Here is a 19879-nt window from a genome sequence, read left to right as displayed (position 1 = left end):
CACTGCAAAAATTCCATTCAGAATACTACAGCCCTTTGTATTTCAAGTGTGCTTGCTCCTTCTGGTGCTGCTGTCGATGTGTGTTTTCCCGTACTTCTCTCGAAAGAGAAGGGACGAGTTGCTATGGCCGAGATCTTTCAATAGTTGGATATGGAAGCATTGCCAAAGTTAATTATTTCACAGACTTCGCTGTGCACTGTCTTGTTAGCCATTCTATGTAGTCTCCGATCTTCACTCGTCAAGACAAAGCGACTGAATGACAAATCGGCAACACAGCTGGCGTCATTCACTTCTTTCCCCAAAGCAAAGAAAGTTTTTCCTTTGTAAGAGGCTGGCGGAGTTGGGCCGAAATATTTACGTATTTTCCGAGGGCACACTTGAAATAGATAGGCTCTCAACATATACGACCTTCTTACTTTTGTATATGTTATTTTCATATATTTTTCGAATGCAGGACCCAGAGGTACAAAACGACTATGGAATAACACAAACATTCGGGCAGAGGAAGAGCGCGAAGTTGAATTCCGATGTCCCCGTTAGTCTCTAGTGGTTGCACTTTTAAACCATTCAAAAACAAGAATTGTATTATCGAACATTTAACGATGTGTAAACTCCTAAACATGCATGCCAACAGTACACTCATGTATTTGTGGTTGCCTATATACGTGCACTGCGCAGTTTATCTCATGCATGAAAAACTTTTGCTACCATTTGTTTGTACGTAGTGTTTTATAGTTAATAAAAGTTATTAAATTTTAACTATAGGCAAAATATATAAAAATATGCACATACAGCGATTGAAGGGGCTATGACATCATTTATATACCACACCTAAATGCACATGTAACTGTTTCAGAGTCTTGGCTTGATATCACAACATAAGTATGGTTTTTGCATGTCAGAGCTCCAGAGAACGACTAATGATGCTTTTGTTTGTTGTTTATAATTAAAACAAGACCGTGGGAAAATATAAACTTACGTTTGCCGTATAAAAAGGGGCTATGACATGCTTCGGAAGGTAATAAAACGGGATATCTCTGAAAATACATTTATATGTATTTCCCTGTACCCATTTGTTAACCAATACCTATCATTTGAAAGTGTCTTGTTATGAGTAAAATGAGTTACGATTTGTGTTACTTGTGACGTGCAGTAATTGGAAGCACTTCATACACTCACTGATTGAAAAACCTAATAGATATTACCATAATTCCATACACTAAAATGTTTTACCTCTGGAAACGAAGACTATATTGAGTTGAAACTTTGATTAATGTTCTACATTAAGCAGGAATTTTTTGAAATTCAGTGCGCCCCCTTGACCATCAGATTTTTTAAAAATGGAAATATGAACTTTCTGTGATTTTTTGTAATTCCAATACAAAAATTTCAGTGTCTTTTCCCTTGTTCCTCCCAATATGTATGTGATACCGATAAACAGGCACTGGCGTTCGAGAGGCCGTTCTCCTCGTGCAATTACACAAGGAACTACGGATGATTAGGTAAACTTCAAGTATTTTTTTTTTCTTTTTCAAAGAACACACATTCTAAGGGTAACATGTAAGTAAACTTCCACGTATATGCAACCGAGCAGTACACTTTCATATTTATGGTTCCCTATACGTAACTGTACATTGAAAATTTGAAAACAAATAATTTTAGGTTACTATTAAATAATAATAATGAGATATAATAATTATAATTTGTTATTCATAATCCTTTTTTACCTATGTCCACTATCATTTTGAGAAAGTTGAAAATGGTCCTCCACAGGAGGTTCCTCATAATTATATAATTAAATGTTTATCTTTTAGTGCGGTAGACCCGGTTCGATTTTCAGTAGAAACTTCTCTGGTTTGGATAGATTACATGTTAGGATTGAAAGAAGAAACTAACAAGAATTTTAGGAATGATCAAAAAATAGATTAAAAGATTGCGATCTTGGTCATAGTTTTTGTATCAGGGGCCACAAAATTTTTGGACAGTCCCTAAATCGATTTTTCGTGTTTTCTACGGAATAAACACATCATACTGAGTTAAGTGATGGTTTGGGTTTGGCTACACTATACGTAGTTTTTCAGATATAAGGCATATAAGAAAGTTTTTGGATTCAAATATACTGGATCTTTTGATCCAAACACATTGCTATTAAATTTAGTCATAAAAATATATAGTAAGTATTGGGGTTCACCGTTAACGTTTAACAAGTTCGTTTTATATATATTTTCCCTTATTCTAGTCCTAAAAAGTAATTTATTTATTTGCCTATTTAAGCGAGAATTTTACTAAAATGAAATCCCAATTTTAGTAGTTCGGAAAAGAAAGGTCTGCACACTTAACAAATCAAGGTCTACCTCTATGCGAAGTTTGATCAAGATCGGATAAGTACTGTACATCACATGGATTGATTTTTTTTAGAAAAATCAAATGAAGGACAACACATTCTAAACATTTCTAAAATTGACCAAATTTGAAATAAAAATTCCCAAAATTAACCAAATTTGAAATAAAAATTCCTAAAACTGACCAAATTTAAAATAAAAATTCCTAAAATTAACCAAATTTCAAATAAAAATTCCTAAAATTGACCAAATTTGAAATAAAAATTCATAAAATTGACCAAATTTGAAATAAAACTTTGTAAAATTTACTAAATTTCAATTTGAAAACGGGGAAACTACTGTTGCGTGTAAATACCGTACGAGAAGAGAACTATATTTTAAAATTCGATCGAGACGAGAAATATGACAGTTGTTTTCGAGACGAGACAAGAAATTTCAAGAGTTTCATGGGCAACACTAAATCACGTAAGTCTTAGATATCTCAACACTGTTGATTCATAGTATTAAAAAGTATAAATTGATAAACATGATCATAAACACACAACATAAACATAAACATAACATAAACACAATAAATAGCATTATCAACATTTAAAGACACGCAAATCGTTACACAAAATGCTCCAGTTTTTGTATAGTTTAATGTTGTTATGTCACACCCTTCGCGGACATCTCATGACACTAAAGAATTTTGATCATTTCTAGACGAAATTAAGAAAAATCAAAACATCATTCGTACATACATTTACGAAACGAGACGAGAAAAAATCTTCGAGACGAGACGAGCAACTTTTATCCTTTCTGTAAATTAAACAAATACTACAATGAACTCACGTTCTATGTCAGTATTATGAAGTCTCTATGGCTAATTATAATTGGTTAATATTCGAAAATGAAATGAAATGAAATCATTTAGTTTAACGTCCAACATTTATACTCTTTAGGCTAAAGGGGACGATCAACAAAGCAAGTGGATGATGGAAGAATTTTGTGGAACGAGAAAATGAAAGGAAACGGAAGTATCCTGAAAAAAACACGATGTTGTAAACCACAAACTTACTTGACCGGAGATCGAATCAAGAACCCCGCAGACCAGAGGTAAGCGCTCTACCATTCACCCATCGTGCCTCTAGATTGGTTATTATTCGAGTTCGTTTGGAATAATCGAGCTCAGATAAGTTTTTTTTTTTAAATTTTAATCGGCCGTGTCGGATAACAAAATCCAGCTCATTCAGCGTTTTTACCTGTAATATACGGCTGTCGAAAACGACAATTTCTAATAATATTATGAGTAATAAAATACAGTATACGATTAATCAAATTGTTACGGAATTTTATATCATAGTTAAGGAATAAAAGAAATGACTCCACTGTATTATATCTCCTGCAGTACAACAACACACACGATCATGAATCACACTGCATAATACGCACGAAGAGGTACTTCTAAAATAGCATCGTCAGCATAATACCAGACTCTTCACACGCTGTTTATTTTCACTGATAATGAGTACAGAAAGGGAAAACAGAAGGACATTCAACCGAATACAACAACGAATTTTTTTCCCTTCTCTGTATTAAGATTAAAAGAAAAACTCCGTGCAATGAAAACAATGGAAACGAATATTTTTGCATGCAACTCTCCATTGGTCATGGAATTGTTTAAGGAACAAATAGCATGCAAAACGACCATTCAGATTTCCCTTCACAGCATTCAACATAAAGGAAAAATAAGGGGGATAAAATGTTTTTCAACTTGTTTATTACTGTGTAGGCGATAATGGAAAAAAGAAGAAGAAAATTCACACATGATCAGGTGCATCCCAAAGCAGAATCCTTTTGTTCTCATATCTTGTCAGCTGAGACTGATACTACACTATTTTAACATTAATCTTTCTTCGCTAGTTGCATATCTGTACACAAACAGTCATCTTCAACTGAATGCTCTGTCACGGGCACAAGTTGCAGCTTTCATTCTCAGTAAACCACACGGAGAGGAGAAGGAGCAGAAAGGGGCATTGAGGAAAAACAGTAGTAACAGCAAACAGAAACATCGATAACGCACTCGATGCTTTTGCAGGCGTACGAGTACTTTTCGTGGATCCCGACAATTCGTGCTAGGGATGCCAAAAATTCTCCGGAATCGGAAATTTCACTTTCCGGGTTTCGGAAAACTCCGGAATTAGGAAAAATTCCGCATTTCGGATTTTTTTCTGAATTCCAGTTTTTTTTATTTGGAATTTTTCCTAATTCCGGATTTTTCCGATTTTAATTTCCGGATTCCGGAATTGGCCATTCCTAATTCGTATATCATGAACACTTATTCATTTCATTTTCTTACACACTCCCCCTCCTCCTTTTGCTCTAGTGTTTCTCTTTGCCATTTACCTGATTGTAAAAAGTGCTCCTATAGGCCTAGTACGTCTTACACTGGTCAGTTGGGAATGATTGGTGTCAAGTGAGAGCGCACACAATTCGCTATCATATTTTCATTTCGAGACGCCTTTAGGATCTGGTACGGAAGTGAAATTCTAAAAATCTAGCGTGAGCAAAGGGAGTGGACAGTAGCTTTCTCTGGATTCTCTTAAGGTTCTTGGAAGTGCATGTCAAACAGTGGCGGATCTAACCTGGGGCTGGGTGGGCCTCAACCCCCAGTTTTTTGAGTGACAAAAATAATTTTAAATTATTATTTATATGTTTTTCAAAGTTTATAGTAAACTCATGATATATCTGGGTTGTGGCTGCCCTCCAGGCCGTTTTTACCTTCTAGTTCCGCCACTAATGTCAAGACATGCTAATTTGCTTACTCGCTTAGCGTACTTAATATATTTATATTAACATTAAAGTACAATAATTTATTTATTGTAGTTAATAATGATATATGCCTAAATAACTTTTTGTATGATGCATCATGTGCACACGTGTATCAAAGTGTGTGTGTGTGTGTGTTAGAGACCTGCACGGGCCGAATTTTTCGGCTCGAGCCCAATCCAGCCCGAATGGACGTAGGCCCGGCCCAGCCCGGGCCTGAAAAGTTTCGGAGATTTCCGGCCCGGCCCCATAAGTTTTTTAAAATTCTTGGCCCAAGCCCGGCCCGGGCCCGATAAATTTTAGAAGTTTCATTTTGTAATATTTTTCACGGACACACTTCTTCAACGTTTGCCTTTATTCTAATTGTCGTTTAACGAATGTCAATAATTATTAAAGAATTGCAATTAATCGGCTCCAGCCCGGCCGGACGTGAAGAGAAATCAGTGTCGGCCCGCCCAAGCCCGGCCCGGCCCAAAGAAATAATAGAGTCGGGCCTCGGGCCAGGCCCGGCCCGTGCAGGTCTCTAGTGTGTGTGTGTGTGTGTGTGTGTGTGTGTGTGCGCGCGCGCACTCGCGACTGTGCTTGTGTCGGTCTTTAACCCCTCTGCAACCGGTCTTTTGCCCCTCCCCCTTTGGAAAAAGTCCTGCGAACGTCACTGAAGCACAAGTTTTCAAGTATAGATCTTCTGCAATTTAGGATTTGTGCATCTTAGGACTTACGAATTTCGATTATTTTAGGACTACTTCTGAACTTTGGGGATTCTGCACCTACACAATTTTTAAAGAATTTGTACATTTCAGGACTTGTTCATCTAGATCATTTTTACAAAATGTGCATCTAGTTAATTGTTAGGACGTCTACATTTTAGGATTTCTGCATCTAGATGATTGTTAGGATATCTACACGTTAGGACTTATGCATTTAGATTATTATTAGGACGTCTGCACTTTAGGTTTTATGCATCTAAATGATTATTAGGACGTCTACACTTTAGGATTTATGCATCTAGGTGATCATTAGGACGTCTATACTTTAGGATTTATGCATCTACTGTAGATGATTATTAGGATGTCTACACTTTATAGGATTTGTCCATCTAAGTTACTGTTAGGACATCTACACTTTTGGGACTTGTGCATCTAGTTGATATTAAGGAAGTTTGATGTAATTTTCTCACGTGTTAGTTTATTTTCATGACTACTAAATGATGATCATTTTTAGAATTTCTGCATTTCAGGACTTGTGCATGTTTGCTTGAATACAATTTAGGACTTTTGTTGTGACTACTCTGGCCGAATCAATCAACGGCTTCACCCAATATTACCTAGGTACCTATTTCAAGTAACTAAAAAATCACGTCTCGTGTATTTACTCTGTAGGCATTACTAACAAACCAACAAACTTACTTTGTAAGCTATATTTAAATAGCTTCGTAACTTTGTTTTAAAGAAAGATCTTAGTCACTGTGAAGTAAAATGTAGAAGTCATCTAAGCACTATCTATTATAGTGCTGACCAACAAATAACGAAGTGTCAGTCATCTTCTTAATGGAAGGTGTGGTGTACAATAACAGTACTTCCACCAAGGTCGATTGAGTACACAATGAAAAGTAAGCACACAAGGCAGAGAAACAGTAAACAATTAATGGGCTGAAGACATTTCGGAAGAAGCGCCATTATTATTCGCAAGAAGTGAAATCAAAACCACTCATCTCAGAGAGAAACAATACCGTGAATCTCCAGTTACATAATTGCAATATTTTCTTTTTTCTTTCTTCTCTTCTTCGCATCCATCAACCTCACAAGACAACTCTTTTCAGCTGTTAACATTATACGTTTCTTTGTCATCGGATGTGCAATTTCCAAATCTCGTAAAACAAGCACCTACGCGCCATTAACTGATTTCCTTTGTTGATGAAATCTCAAGGGCATGCAACTGATGGTGTTTGTTATATTCACTTGTATACTGTTTTCATTTCAAAGAAGTTTGTCAGCAATAAAAAGCTTCTATCAAGGCTACACTGAGTGTATGTTTCATCTATACGTACTAGTAGAGTTTTCTTTCGTGATCAAAAGATCTAATATATATCAAAAATATTCTTGTAGATCTTATATCTGGGAAATTATATATAGTGTAGCCAAATCAAAACTATCACCTAACTCAGTATCATGTGCTTATTCCATTTTTAAAAAATCAATTTAGAGACCGTCCAAAAATTTTGTGGCTCCTGATCAAAAAAAAAATTAAAAATAATAAAAAAAATAATCAAAAGATCCAATATATTTCAATCAAAAATTTTCTTGTACACCTTATATCTGGAGAATTACATACAATGTAGCCAAACCCAAATCAACACTGAACTTAGTATGATGTGCTTATTCCGTAAAAATACAAAAACTCGATTTAGGGGTCGCTCAAAAATTTTGTGGCCCCTGATTCAAAAACTAATTATTGGCTCAGATCGCAATCTTTTGATGCATTTGTTTGGATCATTCCTAAAATTCTTGTTTAAAGGGTAAAACAGTTTATGAAAAAAATATATTTCTAATAATCAGTAAACAGTTGCCAAAATTTACGGAAATGTTCTTCCCTCCAACAATACTATCAGTTGCAGATTTCGAGTTTTTGATATATGTAGTGCTATTAAAATACGAACACTATCAGTTCTTGATACCCCAAATGCAATGAAATTTCTGTTAATGGGTTTAGATGTCAAGCAACTAATCTTTGTTGTGAATTGTGTAATTTTCTTCAGTTTTACCCATGAATTATTACTCGTGCAATGGGTTGTTAGTGGTAACCTATGTACTGTAACATCATATCTTACTTAGCGTGTCTAATGTTGGAAAATGCTATTTCACTAATACTGATACTATTAACTAATTATTCAAGTATTTTAAAGCGATTCTGGGTTATGAATTTTAATCTAAACAGGACGCTTTACAAGAACATAATATATAATAAAAACACACTTTCCTTCATGAATTTTCATGTAATACGAAAGGAGCTCTTAATTAGCAGCAATGCGTTAAAACGTTTTGGTTGGTTGGAGTTTAATGCCGAGTTCGATTTCGGCAAGTTGTTTCGAAAGCTCCATTCCTACGTTGCCAATTTTTCTTTGAAAAGCAAAGTCAATTTCACGCATCCTCATTAAACGTGCATATGTAACATTACATTACAATGGTGATTATCTATTGCAAATCTGTTTATATTTTAAGTCTGCTCTGACTGCAGAAAACTAACTACAAATGGTTAGAAATATCTTGTGTTTGCAGATGCTGTACTTGAACGATAGTCAAGGACGACGCAAAACTAACCACTCCTAATGAGCAAAAGTCAAGTATTTTCCTTGTCCAGTATGAACAATACTGATCAATGCAAAATCGTAGTATGCCTAGCCTGTTAAGATAACATATTTATTATTCTGACCTATGTTGCACTATGTTTTAATATATTTTACTAAACATTTTTGTGATTCTTGCAACGCGATAAAAAAAATCCTGCAGATAAGTTAGGATATCTAAACTTATTTGTAAAGATAGTTTCTATTTTCGCGATGAATTGGATACTTAGATTCTATATATATATATATATATATATATATATATATATATATATATATATATATATATATATATAAGAAGCAATGTTATCATATGTATTCATACTGCATGAAATTCGATACAAACTCCGTCATACCACAAGAAGATTTATTAGAAACTTTCCTATATCTTGTTTCCTACCCAACTCTCCGACTAAAGTAGCTGGTTGACCTACAGGTACTACATAATTTCTGCCGAAACAAAAGTATAAACGCTCATTCAATAGATTTTTGACTGCTACTGTCGTGTAGGTGTGATATCAGTTTATAAACAGGCAATCAAATTAATGCACTATCGTTTGATGGGAAGTTGTCATGCATACACAGGTCGTTTCAAGTGAGTAGTGTTGTGTGTGCTTCAGAAGAATATCATTAGAACAGCGCATGTTCGCATGGTCCTATGTTCGATTCCTGATGAGATAAAAGCTCGAGTAGCCATCGAACTCCATTGTAAGCAGCAGATCTTGTCTTACACAGTATCGGTACTGAAAAGGAACGCTAGTCTTGAATCTATCAATCCAAGTTTGCTAAAAGAAAGGAAATATGCAAACGGAAATTCACGTATTTTCCGATTCTACTATTATTATGGCACTTCAAAATTTTTTGTCGAAATAATTTAGATATAGTTTTTTTAAATCTGATTAATAAACACTTTCATGCAGGAATTTAATATGAAATAAATAGTGTAACGTCATTCATTCTGACTCTGAAACTAATTAATACTTTTCTGACCAGAGTATATAATTATTTTTTGAAATGAAAATAAGTCGTAACAGTTTCAATAGCTTAACGTTAAGTTCACGAGACATTAACTAGCAGAAATATCTTCATAACATTCTATATTTCTGCTAGTTAACGTCTGATGAAGATAACGTTAAGGTATTGAAACTGTTACGAATTATTTTCATTTTAATAAATAAGTACACACACTGGTCAAAAAGTATTAGGCCTAATTATTTCCGAAATAGATCAATAAAAATAAGGAAATAAAATAAATCTCAATTCTGAAGCAGAAAAACTAAAACCTCGAATATCTTGGCATTTACTGACCATAAAAATATGATTAAAATTTGCTTTTACGGACCTCATGCAAAGCTGAGTTTTCTCATTATAACATTATAATGACGGACAAGCCTAATCACTTTTAACAACAATTTGGATGCAACAATGTTGATTTTTAAGATGTTTCTTGTTCTTTTACTTATTTTATTTTGCAGAGTAATTCTACGTTACAATAAAATTTTTGCGATCTTCCACTTTTCAAACTGTTTTTAAAATAAAAACAACAAACAAATGAATTAATCAGTTTTTTTAATAATTAACCGTAATTAATTGTACTAAATTTAAAAGTGACACCGTGGATCAGTGGTATATTGCCCATCTCTGGTGTGAAGAGTTCCTAGTTCCATTCCAGAAATAACATCGTTCACTAATCATTATATGTATTTTTTTATGTAATTGGACATACACAAAAAACAGCAATTTGGTGAAAAAATCAATTGGCAACACTGTGTGCGGTATATATATATATATATATATATATATATATATATATATATATATATATATATATATATATATATATATATATATATATATATATATATCCGGAATGAATTAATCTCACACGACAGCATTGGTAACACGCTCAGGGTTGACAGCATAAATGTTGTGCATTATAGAGTATCAAGGAGGGTTGGAATTATAAATATTGATCGCAAGAATTGGATTATTCACTAAACTCTTTCACCTTTAAACTTTAGGTTAAAGAAATTTCAATACGTAATCTACGACCCTGAAATGGCACCATCTCTTCCAATAATCAATTTAGAGTATTTGTAAAGGAGAATTGAAGCGAATTAAATATTCTCTTACACGTCATAATTTGTTCTTCTGCTATCGTGATCTTATCAATAAATTCTTGGTATCTGTTTTACTGTGATTAATGAATAAAAGAACTACTTGCTAAAATGATCTCATTTCTTTGACGAAACAAATATTAGAGGATTAGCAAGTACATAGACAAACATTGAAAATATTTCACATCGATTATGGAAATGATCAACGTGGATTAAAATGGCACAAAGGGATAGACAATATATAATTAAAAAAAGTATGCCGAGAATGATTTTATATATCTAGTATTAACTGTAATACCTGACAAAGGACGTGAAATGTGTTATCGCCTTTATTCATAAGCCATCACTATTGCTTTCATTGGGGTATTGTGAATATCTTATTTCTCAATGATGATTCGCAGAGGTTGTCTGCAAACAATATAACCTCTTTGAAGGTTAAATATTTACAATTACCCTAATTCTTTTGACAGTTTGTTCTCTCCGTAAGATTAATTGCTTATCTTTTCAATTAGACTTCACAATTATCAAAGGAAGCCACAGTGGCTCAGTGGTAGAATGCTTACTTCTGGTGCGTGGTGTCCCTGCTTCGATCTCCAGCCAAATAAGTTTATCGTGGAGCACATCGTGTACGTGGGTTTTCTCATTTCCTCCTTCATTCTCATTCCACCAATTTTTCCATCACCATTCACTTCCCTTAATCACCCGTCTCCCTTAGCGTAAAGAGTATCTATAATCGTGAGACTTTTTAAACTAAAAGACTTCATTTTCCCATTGATCAGTAAAGTACATACTTACGATGAAAACACGAAAGTGCTAATACTAAGAGGAAAATCATTGTAAAATTTAAAGACTAACGGAACTAAAGGATAGGAGCACTCAGTCGAAAAGGTGTAAAAGCTTTTTTCATGCCAGCCATCCTGAGTGAGGTTTTCCTGGGTTTTTCTCATTCACACCAGGCAAATGGTACCTAACATATAGGCTCCAAGCCGCTTCCTTCCTTCTCCAATCCGTTGTTCCTTCCCTTTCCTCACATAGTGTGATTACCGAGGGACGTCATCCATCATACATGACGGGCTACCATGGGAATAGATGCCGAAAGACGAGAAATCTAGTTCCTAAATACCGTACTAAATCCTAGAACTAAAGAATAAGTACCCGGCTATTTGAGGCGATCGAAAAGCGTATTTATTGCTCATGCGTACTCTTGGAATACGCTGACCGTGTATTTAAATGTAGATGGCTAATCGTAAACGCGAAAACAATAAAATCGCTGAGAAAACGTCAGCTCTAGCGTATTTGGTGCATTTCGGAACAATAGACCGCCTGCTGTTTAAAAGATTTCAAAAGGAAGGACAAAAACGAAAGACGTGTTGCCAGGCAAAGGGATTGTAGCAAGAAACAGCTGCTTGGAAGATGGTTTGTGCAGAGTATTGGAACTCTGCTATTACACACCTGGACCTGGCAGAAAGACCTGGAAACCCTGACTGGCTCACAGTATGATTTACACATCTGGTGAAAGTAAAATTACTGAATAGCCACTTTGGCTGCGTTCGCTACAGGGGGTAACGCTTTCTCAAATAGCCTAAGACTAATGCGCTCACACTGAAAGAAGTGTTTCCATATTTTAGGTCGCTCGAGAAATTTAATAATTCGTTTGATTTTCTAATATTATATTACTGCTTTTCTGCATATTGCTATAAAACAAAATGTATAGTGTATTTTTGTTGCCAAAGGAACTGGTCTATTTTACGTTTCTCTCTCTCTCTCTCTCTCTCTCTCTCTCTCTGATAAGATGTGATCATGAGAAGAGTCTCATGGAAAAGGGATTCAACAATATAAATTCTCTCTCTTTTATTATACAAATCTTTCAATTATGGAAATACGCTATAGCATCTATAGTATTTATATAGCAATGGAAACACCTAAATATTATATTTTTACTGTTTTATTTTTCAATCGCACCTTTAAATATCTTTCACCACTGAAGTCTATAACAATCACCACTTTATGTGTGGAATTCATTATTTTTCTTAAATTTTAACCTAAAAATAAACGAAACAAATGTCAATATCTTCTTGTTTCCTTTAACCTTACACTGTATTTTTACTACCTTATCCTTTCTTTTACCCAACTATCTCGTGTTTATTCACTGGAAATTACAGCTGTCACCGTGCCATGATTTGTGAATGACCGGTGAGATTGGATATCATCATATTCAATCAAGATAATATGACATAGTGTCCTAGCTTTTACATGTTTCCTACTAATGGGAACATTAAGATAAGATGCTGTTAAGATAATTTTCAACAATTACTCATTTATTCCAATAATAGTCTGAACTCGTATTCGTTATTCTAATACTATGAAGGTGGAACAGTACTACATTTCCAGCAGGAGAAACAATGGGAGTAACACAGTCGTAACTATATTCAGGGACACCGCTTAAACCATCGTAGGCGTTGCTCAATTTCCTTTTAAATATTGCTCTCACGTAAGAGCACTACAGCGTTGACAAATTTACGTTCTTTAATCACGCAACAACTAACTTGCTGTTTCTTTTCTTAGTAGCATTTCACAATAACACAGCATTTCACGCAGCAACATTGCATTTGAGTATTAACTGAAACCACTTTCGCACAAAAAGGTCCTTAGGTAAAGGAAATCATATTTACCATAAGGAAAAAAATAAAACGAATTACCATATCATAGAAAACATCAGCAAACACAATTTGTACTTACCATTTCGTCGAGGCTCTTCAAGTCATTGGTGATGATCTGAGGCATGGGGCCATACTCAACAAGGTACTCCTCCTCTTCGTCGTCGTCATCATCATCATCATCATCAGCGTCAGCACCGTCGCTACCAGGAACACTATTAGCACGATCCAAGGCCCTTTGATCTTTCGCAATTTCTCGATCGATTTCGCGTTCGAATTGCACCAACATTGGGGCAAGCATTCCGTATCTTGCGCCCCTTCGCGCTACTTCTAACAGACACAAAATCACGTGTTTCTCATTCTTTCGTAGTATAAGATCATCAGTCTCGAACAGGAGGCACTCGTAGATCCCTAATTGACGACACCAAGCAATAAAGTTCGATACATTATCACGCGCAAAGAATGTTTTTTGTTTCACGTCTGGTCGATAGTGGACTTCCTTCTCTGGGATTTCCCATTGGCTGAATTTCTTTCCCGGCCGCTTTAATTTATACTCCTCCGCCGTACGTCGAACATTATTAGCGTGCTGAAATAGAAAAAGAAAAACGCAAAATTAATGGTAAATATTGAAGATTTCTTGATATAATAAACAAGAAAATAGTTTGTAATTATTGTGAGCACAAAATATAAAGGAATCTGTACTCTATATATAAAGGCCGTTCAATAAGTTTTACACAGATGGCAATAATATTGTTCCCCGCAGGTGGGCATTCAGACGACCAAACAGGAAGAAATCCGAAGGAGCCAACTCTGGACTGTAGAGAGGCTGAGGGACGAATCCCCATTCCATTTTCATGATTTTCTGCTGTGTCATCATGGCTGTGTGAGGCTTGGTATTATCATGATAAGAGTATGATGATCTTAGCTTGCAGATCCGGTTTCTTGGTCTGGAGAGCACTTCGTACCTTATCATGATAAACAATAATGGTCCTTGTTAATTATGGAGCCATGTTACAAGAAGTCTATGAAAATAACACCACAATGATCTTAGAAAAAGGAGACCACAATTTCTGGAGTGATCTGGAAAGTTTAGGTTTTTTAAACCGCTGCAACTAACATTGGATACTGGCGCGAGTATGTGTGTGTGTGCGTATGTGTGACAGTTGATTACTTAGTTATGTAAAGCTCATGAATATGTACTCGACCGAAATGCCTGAGAACGTGGTAAAAGGAAGTCGAAACTTTAGAGTGAACCTGGCAACGCAAGAGGTTATCCTGTCGGGTGATATGAAACTCCTGACTCCTGATTCCTTTACCTAGGTAAAGTACTGTCTGTTTATCATTATTATATACAATAAACCACTTCTTTAACGCCACTTTAAATAACAATTTCATATTTTTTGTTCAGCGTTTTCAACCAGAAACTGAAAATATCAAAATTTTTCATAGTGAAACGAATATCAATGACAACATTTACGAATAAAAAGCCATATTTATGATTAAGTACTTGAGAAATAATAGCGATAAAACTTCTGCATTTGATTAACATAGAAATTAGGATTTTAACGCTTATGTCCGTAATGCAAGAGTACATAACAAAACGGGCAAATCAAATAATAACAACGTTTCTTGTATTTATACATCGCGATTGTTCTTCAATACTGACGGCACACCACTTCAGGAAGCGCATGTGTTTACAATCATGCTATCATGAAGTTGATCTTACGTCTGCTCAATAATAATAATAATAATAATAATAAAAACTTTTTATGCACAACAAATGACCTTCTAGACTCTTTCTTTCTTTGAACGAATGTGCGTCATTTCATATTCTCCTATACACCAAATAGGACATAGCCCTCCCCCCTTTGGTTTAGTAGCTGTCAGGCACGCATTTAATGCACGGGGTTTTGGGTTTGTTTTCCGGCCGGATAGCCGTGAAATTTGAACGGACTGCGACGGTTTGATGACCACGTATCATATAACCTCGTGCTGAAAAGGGAACTAAGCTTTATAGGGCCCATACACGGTCCACTGTTGGTGCAAACAAGGCTGTTTGTGCAGTTTGACCGTGTATGGTGCTGTATGAACTGTTTGCGCAAACGTTTGTGCAAACTTTTTCCACATCGAACTCGTTCAAAAATTGTTTACATGAACATGATGTTTGCGCAAACATGTGGACTGTGTATGGAAATGTTTGTGCAGACACGAGCTTTATTTCCGAGTAAGAGGCCTAGTATACAGACGCTTATTTCTTGCGCTATGGCGTCAATGAATAGGAATCAAGAATTCTGGAGAGAATTTATTGAACTTTATCGAAATTTACCTGAACTGTGGAAGATAAAGAGTGAAGATTATAAAAACAGGAATCTGAAAAATGCGGCATATGAGAAATTGGTGGATAAAATGAAGAAAATAGATTAGAAGGTGGATAGAGAGTCAGTGAGGAATAAAATCAATTTTCCAGTATTTCACCATATGTAGTTGAATCCATTCGTAAATAATTTTTATAGTCCACAGTCGAACTAATCTTAAGTTCGGATGTTACCTAGGTAAATTTTGATGACTAAACTTAGACCGTTTCTTGAACCACTCTTTCATCCACACCCTCTTCTTCCGTTTTGGTTTCGCAGGTCTTTCCGCTTCCAAAGCACAAGCAATTACTATCGCTAAACGAGCTGCTTCAGTGAACATGTTTACGCGATCAAACTCAAAATTGAACTGATGTTTGCACAAACCGTGGATCGTCTATGGGTCTCTTTACGCAACCAAGCAGCAAAACAGGGGGAATATTGTTCTTGACAAAAGCGATAAAATTAACCGGGATAAAATCAAGTTATAACGCGTGAAATCAAACACATGAATCGCTCTACTGTATAGCGTGGTATGTTCTATGGATGTTTCCGGTGATCCTATTTGCATATACCTAGGGAGAAAACCAATTTGAAGTACCATGCTTGGATAAAAGTCAGAATAATGTATCGTTTCTTACTTTCACAGTACGTACCACAGCCTTGCCCATTGGTCTAACGGCTGCCAATGACAATAACCGTAAACAAGTGGTTCCGGTTCTTCGGCTTCGAATCACGGGACACAATCCATCGTGGGTCCGAGTCTGAGTGATGAGCATAAGCGTTTTTTAACTGTCCTTGAAGTTTCAGTGTTCGCACCCCTGTCGTGGTAGATTAAGCAAAATTGTAAATGAGATTAATTAGAAGACCATAGAGACAAATGTCCCACTTGAAGATTTTTTTTTAAAAAAGAAAGCGCCTTTTACACCTATGGTTCCGGGTTCGATTTCCGGTGGGAGAACATTAAAAAAATAAACAAGTAGTTCGGATTCCACTTTAAGCTGCATGCCTTCATCTTATGTAAGTCGGGGCTGAAAACGACGCTAAAATTCAAATAAATAAATAAACGAAGAAACAAGTACTTCATAATGTCAGTGCTACATAAAGACGCAAAGCGAAAACCACATTACTTACAAAGAATCAACAATTTGCGGAACTTGCCATTTCCGATTGTCATAGGTATTGCGATATAATTTTGTGTCTTGTCAAACGTTTTACTTGTAATAAATATTTACTATACGTGGTTAAACAAATTAATGCCCCATAGGAAATAGTGTCTTTTGAGTAGAAACTAAGAATGTTCCTGATACGTGAAACTATATTTTAGGATATGGCTAGATAAAGAGAGGAACAGAAACACAATGACGAAAAAATATATATTTCGTTATAAGTATCTTGTAATTCCTTTCCGTACTTCAGCTTCCCGTGAAGATATATGAATGGTCATCTTAATATGAAAGGTTTTGCTTTTAACGCAAGGCTTGAACGAAATGTACAAAATTCAAATGAGAAACCAAATTACTCAATAGGCATGAATAGAGAAGAGAGATGCCTAGCAGGACAAATACACGAAGAGGTCTTGTCAAGGATAGGGAAAGGACGTACACACTCACAAGGAGACTGTTTCCTATATATAGTAAACACATTATGCAACATACTGCATTCAACAATAGCTTCTTGTATATTTAAAAATGTCAAGTGCGCGAAAAGTCAGTGGAATTACCTAACTGAACAAAGGAAAGAACAAAAGTTACCAAATATTATGTCTCTTGATAATTTTATAATGCATAAAGCCTTTAGGTGGTTTATTTTAATCGATCGTGACAATCAGGAATGACACTGAAAAATTCTGAGTCCTAGGCAACGCAACTATTATTATTATTATTATTATTATTATTATTATTATTATTATTATTATTATTATTATTATTATTATTATTATTATCCTCTGCCATTTCAAAACAAAGAGGGTATTTGCTGACTAGATGTCAATATGGTGTTACCCACGAGGCGAGAGGAGAAATAAGGTTTTTTCGTCTCGTTTTATAAATTTATGCTCTCATTTTGTTCTTAATTTCATCTAGAAGTTATTAGTACACTGCCACAGTAACATATGTACACACTGAAGAAAAGAATTTTTATTCTCGAAGACTACATAAGGAATTTGAGTTATGAAACTTCATTATGGGGATATTTGGAGTCAGCAGTCTATACAATCCATCTGTAGCCTATACATTGGACGAACAGCTAACCACATTCAACCAACTGTGAACATTTCACACGGAACGTCCAGAGCGTGTTCAAAAACATGATCAGAAGATTCTACACGTGTGAGGCAGTAAAACGGTGGCCATTTTCACCATCTTTTGTAGCACCTCCATGCGTTGCACAATTTTTTTAGCACCCTGTATAGTCCAGAAATACAAGGAGAGTCCAAAAATAAGTTCTCCCAGGCAACTGTGGACAGAGGTGGGGATGCAAGACCAAAAACAGCATGTGACATTAAAGATCAGATGTACACTCATGTCCAAAATGATTGTCGTATATCTACACAGTCTTCTTGTAAGAATATAATTTGAAAATGATTTTGCAGGGTACTTTTAAGACTGATACTATGTGTATAATCGGGAAATGTATATTTGTGGTAATTTTCATAGGAAAAGAATTATAAATACGAAAATTAGAATGACTAAAATAAAATGTTGCTAAAAGGACAAGAAAGTTTTCTTTTCGTTTTATTGTTCTTATTTACTGTTCTTTTGACATGAAATTTTCCACATACATGTCTTTGCTGATTATACACATAGTAACATTATAAGAAATACCGGGAGAATTCGTTATCAAATTATATTCCTACAACAACACATTTATAGACATGCGACAATAATTTTGGACATGAGTGTACCTTTATTTTTCCACCTAAGTACCACGTACATTGTCAAACCGGTCTATAAGCTTCAAAAATCCTTTCAAGAAAAATTCAGGGTTCTGCATACGGAAGAAGCGTCAAACAGCTTCTGACTTCAGCATTGCTTCCAAAGCGCCTGCTCCCGAGTGTCTTTTTAAAGCCCGAAACAAATGAACGTCACTGGGTACGAGATCAGGACCCCCCTTCTCCATTGGTGTGTGCTTTCCTGGAGAAGTCGAGACGGAAAACATTTTCGGATTCTCCTTCGTATATATACAGAAGAGAATTTGCATTCTTGACACACAAGAGAATTAATTATTACAAAGTACTTTTTTGCACTTTCTTCAATGTGAATAAATAAGTAATTACGATCCATACACACACACACACACATCAGTTCATTACACACTGTTACTTGTATATAGTACATTATCACTTTAAACGATCTGGTTTTGATACGTTCGTATTAATTACAAGGAGATGAAATTACTTCTATATAATATTCTGTAGATAACTTGAATATGTTACTTCTTTCTTTCCGGTTGAATATAATGGAATTATTATCTCTGATATTGAATGGAAAATTTCTCTCACAAGGTGTTCATTTTATTTTAAAAGGGTTATGCACAACACGTATGTTGAGATCTAACAACATAATTTTTTCTTAATTACTATTTCTACTGAAACAATGTACATTCATCTTGCATTTGTGGGAAAGATTAAAATCAATGAATTCCAGGATCAAACGTTAACAATTACATTCGTTCAAATCATTAGAAAGAAAGATCTTATTGTTTGAAACAAGAAGAAAGATGATGATTTATTTTCCTTTGTGTAATTTAATTCATAATTAGTAATTAACAAAACCTGTAATAAAAATGCAACAGCAAGAATTCATGGAAACCTAATAAACTAATTTTACTTTCATATCAACAGGAATTCAGATCATACATTCAGTGATTTCGTTATTACTATTTGCTTATTGTTTCTGAATACGTGATCCTAGGTTCAATACAAATGAGACTCGGATGGTCCCATGTTAAACTTTATGTCCATGTCTCAACTAGCCCCAGTGGAAAAGAATCATGTTAATATATGCAGAATGCACCAAAGATCTTAATTCCTTCATTTTATTCTATAGCATTTTGGCGTTCACAATCAGTGACATTAGGATGAACTGATCGAACCTATTACTATCAACCAGGGGAAAAGTGGATCTGAAAAGGTAAGGAGACGGTAGGTAGCAGCATGACGTCACGCCATCCCCCTGCCCAGGGCCGTGCCGTGGAAAATCAGCGCCCGAGATGAGAGTATATGACGGCGCCCCCATATTATATATATATATATATA

At 35.2% G+C, this 19879-nt stretch overlaps 1 protein-coding gene across 3 annotated transcripts in view; it reads right to left on the bottom strand.

Annotated features, from left to right (window-relative positions):
* pigs (GAS2-like protein pickled eggs) overlaps positions 1-19879 on the bottom strand; it is a 374848-nt gene that overhangs the window by 251164 nt on the left and 103805 nt on the right. For all 3 annotated transcript variants that reach the window (XM_081768419.1, XM_081768418.1, XM_081768420.1), the window contains exon 3: positions 13353-13856. In XM_081768419.1, the coding sequence (XP_081624545.1) occupies positions 13353-13856 (504 nt within the window). The remainder of the gene's footprint in view (positions 1-13352; positions 13857-19879) is intronic.

The sequence above is a fragment of the Thermobia domestica genome, chromosome 8, assembly GCF_964235325.1.
Source record: "Thermobia domestica chromosome 8, izTheDome1.hap1.1, whole genome shotgun sequence".
Lineage (NCBI taxonomy): Eukaryota > Metazoa > Arthropoda > Insecta > Zygentoma > Lepismatidae > Thermobia > Thermobia domestica.
Note: the sequence above shows the minus strand (reverse complement) of the source record. Positions and strands in the feature narration are given on the sequence as shown.